This window comes from Centroberyx gerrardi, chromosome 19 (assembly GCF_048128805.1).
Source record: "Centroberyx gerrardi isolate f3 chromosome 19, fCenGer3.hap1.cur.20231027, whole genome shotgun sequence".
Classification (NCBI taxonomy): domain Eukaryota; kingdom Metazoa; phylum Chordata; class Actinopteri; order Beryciformes; family Berycidae; genus Centroberyx; species Centroberyx gerrardi.
The window spans coordinates 8352122-8359016 of NC_136015.1; the positions used below are offsets into that span (position 1 = coordinate 8352122).

Genomic DNA, 6895 nt, shown 5'->3' on the forward strand with positions numbered 1-6895 from the left:
CTTTGTATGGGTGTCCCCCATTCCCAATGCGAATGCGCGTTATTGAGTTTGCTGATTTACACACAGGGCTGAATCAGTTCTAAAATACAACAGTGCATATTAGTATGTGTGCAGTGCTGGGGAATTGATTGAAGTTGAGGCTGGCAATTAGTTTCATTGATAACTGCACTCGCAGGGAAGAGCGCACCGAATACAGGAAGGCATAACACGTCTCCTGAATGGAAACAGTTCCATTATTCTCTGTTGGCTGTCCCCACTTCCTTCCCCGCCATTCATCTACGGATGTAATGACCAAAGAAAAGAGAAAGACGCAGATCTGTCAGGATGATTCACTGTCAATTTACTGGGCTTTTTATAAAGCTCCAGTCTGCGCAGCAACCAGGGAGATTGAGCAAGCCTCCTAACTCTTCTTATAATCTACATATTGACACGTCTGATGGTGCGGCACTGATTGAGGACGATTGTGAAGAGATGACTCATTGCCGAAGGCCTTAATTTGACAGTGGGGTGTCAGAAAGTGATGACTGGAGTTGGTTATTGGTGGTTGGATTGGTGCAGACCAAATATGTTATGATGTGTGATATGGTGTTGAACTGTACTGTATATGCAGGTCATCATGCAATCAACTTATTTGGATAAAATGTTCGTTAACGATCGATTGCACTGAACGGCCACAATATGTAAATAGAAATGAATAACAGTGACATGTGGAAGCTACTAGATGTAATACACACAGCAGTATGCAGGACAAAATACAGCAGTCTGTTGATGAGACTTACTAAATTGATTTTGAAAAAGAAGTCTAGTCTTCCAGTGGGCCTTGATTCAAAAGCCTAGAAGAGGCTGTAGACTTTCCACTGAGCACAAGGCGAGGTCTCGCTGCACAGCTTGCATCAGGAAACAGAGTACCTTCTGCTCAGTGTAGCATATAGAAGAAAAACATGAAACACAACCCATTAAGTTATTTTAAAGTATTCCAATAGGCATAACTCTTTGCATTATTAAAGCTTTTACACTGCTCGCCTACTTTGTGCTGTCAGTATTACACAAAACATGCATGTGCAGACAATCTCTCTCTCTCCACACACACACACACACACACACACACACACACACTTAATCCTGGCCAAATATAATGGGAATGCAAATGATTTGACAGCATTCTCAATTTGACCTAAAGACATTTTAACGTCATACTTCCATTATTTGCTATAAATACAAATTAGGATTTGCAGTAAGTCATTTAATCGAAGATGGTTTTGGAAACTCATTAGTCTTGGCATATTAAATGTGTTCCCTCAGCAGCAGTTTGACCTTATGGTGAAATCATGCAGGTGGTATAAACCTACGTAGGTCAACAAATCGATATTGCAGCGCAAACAATGTGATTCACATTCCAGACAATTATATAGGGGCTCACTAATCGCTCCGTCATGCGCTTCTCGGAAATAAGGTGACTGGCGCCATTGCGTGGCACAATGGAAAATTACATCGTTTGCTGGAGGGTCAGAGAGTTCTATCAGTTATTATTGCCTTCTGAAGTCTACTTGAAATCAAAAATAAAACCCGATGCACTGACACCGAGGGCACTGAAAAAGAGAAAGAGATAGAAGAATGGTCTGACGCATGGCTATTAGATTAAAAAAAAAAGTATATTCTAATAAGTTATTTAATCTTGTATTGAGTCTTAAAGTCTAAATTTTCTTAAAATTGGAGAAAAAACCTGCCGCTGCCAGTGAAGTTAAATTCCATTTCACTCTGTTTCACTCGATTCTTATACAAATCAACTTTTAAAATAAACATTTTCTACAGTACAATCAAGTGACATGAACTTGACAGTAGTGGAGTGATTCGCCTTATTTTAAGATATTGTAACACATGAAACTGCATTGGAAACAAGGGAAATTATCCACTTCATAGTCAGTTTTTTTCCACTAAGGCTCTTTAGATTAAATGACGTGTTAAGACTTTTTAAAGTGTACGCATGGACTGTCCAATTACGCATGGTTTTCTTTCCAAGTGTATTTCTCCATTAACTTTAAATAAGATTGGATCCGCCGCTTTTTAACCTAAGGCATGTAATTCCTTGCAATTGGCGCAAATTGGTGGTCTTTAAACAAAGTTAAATCCTAAATCGGAGCGCGATGAAGGAGAACTATTTTGAGTTCATCCATCCCTTTTCCTGGACCAAGTTCCTGAGGGAGGGTCAGTAATAAAAGGCATGGGAAAGTTTTCCCCACTTTTTCCGATTACAGCGCTTCTTCTTAAAGAAGGCAAACACAACTGGCTCCTAACAGACCGCCACTGTACGGAGGTGACCGCAGTACAGGAGCCCAGAGAGCTGAGACCAAGTCTACAAGGAGACAAACCCCACTTCACGACAGAGACAGGTAACAATCATTTCCAGTTAGAATTAGGATTGTCCCTATTATTCCTATTATATTCCTATAGGAATTTACAGTGTGTCTGTAGTACTCAATAGTGAGTTTGTAAGGACTTTACAGTACTTTGTGGTATTTTTTTTATCCGCTATCATATCACAGTAATATTCCTATAGGAATTTACAGTGTGTTTGTAGAAGGTTTTTAGTGACTTTATTGTAGGCTACTTTACGGTATTTGTATCCGCTATGGTATCACAATAATATTCCTATAGGGGCTTATAGTGTGTTTGTAGTACTTAATAGTGAGTTTATAGTGACTTTATTGTACTTTATGATATTTTTTAATCTCCAGTGGTAGTACAATAATATTCCTATAATATTCCTATAGGAATTATAGTGAGTCTATAGTGACTTTATTGTACTTTATGGTATGGTATGTTTTCTTAATCTCCCATCATGGACTAATGGTATCATTAAAATATTCCTATATTATTCTAATAGGGACTTAGTATGCCCGTAAACAGTGATATTTTCAAATGTATGGCTTTTTTTTTTTTAAATCTCCTATGGATTTTATCGTGATATGTTATCGTGTTATCGTCTACTATAGGATTTTGTGTGGAAGCCTATAATGTTTTGAGCTATAGTAGCTGCATGATGGTTTAAAGTTCCACTGTGATATTTATATACCTAGTAGCCTATCCTTGTGAAATGTATTAAAGGATTACTAAGGTTCTTTTATTGTACAGGATTGGTTGTTAGTGTTGTTTTGATTTTTTATATTGATAGTGTTAATCCACCTCAAATTATTACATAAGACAATACTCTGATAAAGGACCCAGCCTAGATCAATGAAACTATTATCTCTGTGCCGGTTCAGCAGCATAGGATCTCTAAAACTTTACTTTGTCTTATCCTGTCAGGGGAGTTTGTATTGTGAGTGTTAAGTAGAGTGTCTGAATTATTATTTTTTTCTCAAGGGGGAAGAAATAACAGACAAACATAAATTGCCTAAACAAATAGACAAGTCACAGCAGTGCTTAACCCCCACACAGGATGTTTATCCAGATGGATGTGTGTGTGTGTGTGTGTGTGTGTGTGTGTGTGTGTGTGTGGGTGTGGGTGTGTGTGTACATCATGACCACATGGCAAATGTCATGTAGAGACCTCAGGAACCCCCTTTGGGTGCCTTTGAACGGCTGAGTGCATGACTGTACAAGATGTATTTCCTTTCTGATAAGGGACACTGCGTCACTTATCATCCAAAACTTCCAAGGAAAATCCCTCACCCAATCCCTCATGACATCATTTTAATGAAATCAATCAATTTCTATGATTTGAATCTGCTTTAATGGATCGATTAATTCAATCAGACTAGAAAAATGAAGAAACGTACAGTATAATATAGAATCTAAAAGTTTGAGAGCTGCCTCCTGGCCTCACCCACTCCGAGTTTACTATGAATAGTGAAACTGTACATTGTTTCCATTGGTGCTAAAAGTTTATGTTTGGAACCATGTGTTCTTAGTTTGTTTTAGTTCATTTTAGTGTATTGGGGGACTTGTTTTTCAGATTTTGATGATGTGGAGTTGGAGCCCACCCTAACAGTGGTGTGAGCTCATGGAAGAACTAATAGGGGGTTGTTGTATGCTCAGCCAAATACACATGTTCTCTAGTAAAAAGACACCATTATACTGAAAAGGTTAGGAGAAACTTAGGTCATCTGTTGCTTATAGAAATGATCAAATACTCATGACTTAGCTACATGTTTACATGAAAAAATTACATGAAAATCTTCGGGGGATCTTGTAGAGGAAATAAAAATACACCGATTAGCTGTTAAGTGCTACTTTCAAGCCAATCTGCTCAGTAATGTAGAGGTAAATATAAATTGGTGTTCATCATACGGCAAACAACCACCAATGTGAACAAATATCAATTACACTTTCAGAAAAACATTGATTTATGCTTTTTTCCCCCTTAAAAGACCCTACCCTCACATAACTTACATGAGTTTGATACTAATTACTGTGTAAATGAAAGTCTTTAAACACTGTAGGGCCTCTTATGTCTCTCTGATCCAAACGGCATTCTTTAGCAGTGATTTACAAATGACTGTGTGTGGGTGTCAGCTACCCATTGTTCCTAAAACTTTCTCTCATCCACCCTCCCCTTCATCTACCACTTGTCCCTCTTAGGTGCGGAGGATGTCCAGAGCTGACTGGTCCTTCCTGGAGCACCTGCTGGAGGAGGGCCAGGAGTACTCGACGGGCGTGGGCCGGGTCTGGCTCACCGTTCTCTTCCTGTTTCGCATGCTGGTGTTGGGCACCGCCGCCGAGTCCGCCTGGGACGACGAACAAGCCGACTTCGTCTGCAACACGAAGCAGCCTGGCTGCACACCCGTCTGCTACGACAAAGCCTTCCCCATCTCCCACTTCCGCTACTTTGTCCTCCAAGTCATCTTCGTCTCCACACCGACCATCTTCTACTTTGGATACGTGGCCATAAGGGCTGGGAAGGACAAGGCGAAAGAGGGAAAAGATGAGGGCCAGACGGAGGAAGGTGGTGGAAGTAAGAGAGGGGACATCGTGATCGATCGGGACAATAATGAGGTGAGGAAAGAGAAGACGGAAGAGAAGGTGGAAGAGGATAAGGGAGATGGGGGGAAAGGTAGAAAAGCTGGGAAGGTTCTTCCTGAGGCTCCTAAACTGAAAGGCAGGCTGCTGTGTGCGTATGCCTTCAGCATCCTGTTTAAAGTCCTCCTGGAAGTCGGCTTCATCGCGGGGCTGTGGTTCCTCTACGACGGCTTCTTCATTGCGCCCAGGTTTGAGTGCGTAGGAGACCCCTGCCCTCACACGGTGGACTGCTTTGTCTCGCGGCCCACGGAGAAGACCATCTTCACCTTCTACACCCAGGCCATCGCTGCCGTCTCCCTGCTCCTCAACCTCATCGAGCTCCTGCACCTCCTCCAGCTGGCCATCTCCCACCGGCTGGAGAAACGCTACCGTACCCAGCACCAGTCCGACTTCCCCCGGGCAGAGCGGGTACGGGCCCGGCCAGAGGCTCCAGGATTCCAAATGGAGACGGCGCCATCTTACCAACGGGGGAGCCATATCCACCTCCCCACGGGCGAGGATACAGGCTACCCCAAGCCCTGTGAGAGCTACGTGGATGTGGGGACGGAGGGGAGCTGGGGGCCTGGAGAGGCTGGGAATGACCTGCTTCCCAGTTATCTGAACTGCATGGGGGGTATGAGGAGCACACATTCCCCTAGGGCCCACCATAAGAAACATGCACACCACAATGGGAAACACAGTAAAGGCGCCCATAAGGGACACTCAAAGCAAAAGCATTATGTATGATGGGTGAGACGACGCTGATGGCTCTGAAAGCTTTGTTTGCTTTCAGAGTCCTCCATTTTGAAAATATTGTAATACATATGACACTTGAGTATCAGGAGTGCACAATGAGAGTTCAGATGGGGAAGAAATGAAGAAGAACAACTATTGCACTGTGAACTGGATGCCTCAGAGGCAGGCAGACATTCAAACAGAGATTTAACAGATAAATGGACCTATTCAAATCGAAACATTTCGAGAAAACCCCCCAAGGGAAGAACAGAGACTCGGCAAAGAAAATGAGACTCCACTGTGAGAGAAGATTACAGTTATAAGATTCCTTCAGGTTGCATTTAATGGATTTTAGTGCTGAATGTGACAGTGTGAAAAAATACTGTGCGGTGCGGAGGGGTCCTGGGGAGGGAGTGTGTGTGTGTGTGTGTGTGTGTGTGTGTGTGTGTGTGTGGAGGGGGGTTATGTGATGGAACCGGATTTAAGCATGTTTGCCTGAGGATTACACTGTAACCCCTGGAGCCCCTTGAAGCCCCCCTCTCTCCCCATCACTCAGCTGACAGGACAGTGGAATGTACTGGGCTCTGGATCCTGCTCAACTCCCATGGGGATGATGCTTGTGTACATGTAGACGTGAATGCATGCACACACACGTACACACACTGTTTTTTTTTTTTTCACCCATCACCCAATGAGACTTGGTCACACAAGTTGGGGTTAGGGGCTAGGGAAGCAGGGGTAAGGAGAGGGGAGCCAAACCATGGAATTCTGGGATTGTGAAGGACTGACGCTTGCCAGTAACCAAAACATTTTAATATGAACTATGGACAGAGGGGAAAGAGAGGACCACTGGAAAGATTGTGAGGGATGGGGTGGGACTACGCAGGGAGAAGTGAATGGAGGAAGAGAGAGAAACAGGCAGTTTGAAAGTCTCTTCAGCCCCTTGAGCTTGGGAGAGAAATCAAAAGCTGTATTGCACATTGAACGGACTGAATGCGGTACAGCTGAGGCAGAGAGGAGCGAGTGCAGATGCAATGAGAGGATATGACCAAATATGTGAAAACAGTATTTAATGTAGATAATAATAAGCTATTTGAAAAGAAATACCAGTGTTAATATTTATTATTTTGTGGACAATAAAGTTCAATCTACCACATTTTAA

The 6895-nt window shown here is 42.6% G+C and overlaps 1 protein-coding gene across 1 annotated transcript; it reads left to right on the forward strand.

The window, feature by feature from the left end:
* Nucleotides 1-2293: 2293 nt before the first annotated feature.
* gja4 (gap junction protein alpha 4) lies at nucleotides 2294-6895 on the forward strand. Its single transcript, XM_071912616.2, has 2 exons — nucleotides 2294-2390; nucleotides 4582-6895. The coding sequence occupies exon 2, from the start codon at nucleotides 4591-4593 to the stop codon at nucleotides 5743-5745; it is 1155 nt and encodes a 384-aa protein (XP_071768717.2). The 5' UTR covers nucleotides 2294-2390; nucleotides 4582-4590; the 3' UTR covers nucleotides 5746-6895.

Excerpts from the sequence above, each read along its gene's own strand:
- gja4 (XM_071912616.2), top strand. The coding sequence starts at position 4,591 with ATGTCCAGAGCTGACTGGTCCTTCCTGGAGCACCTGCTGGAGGAGGGC.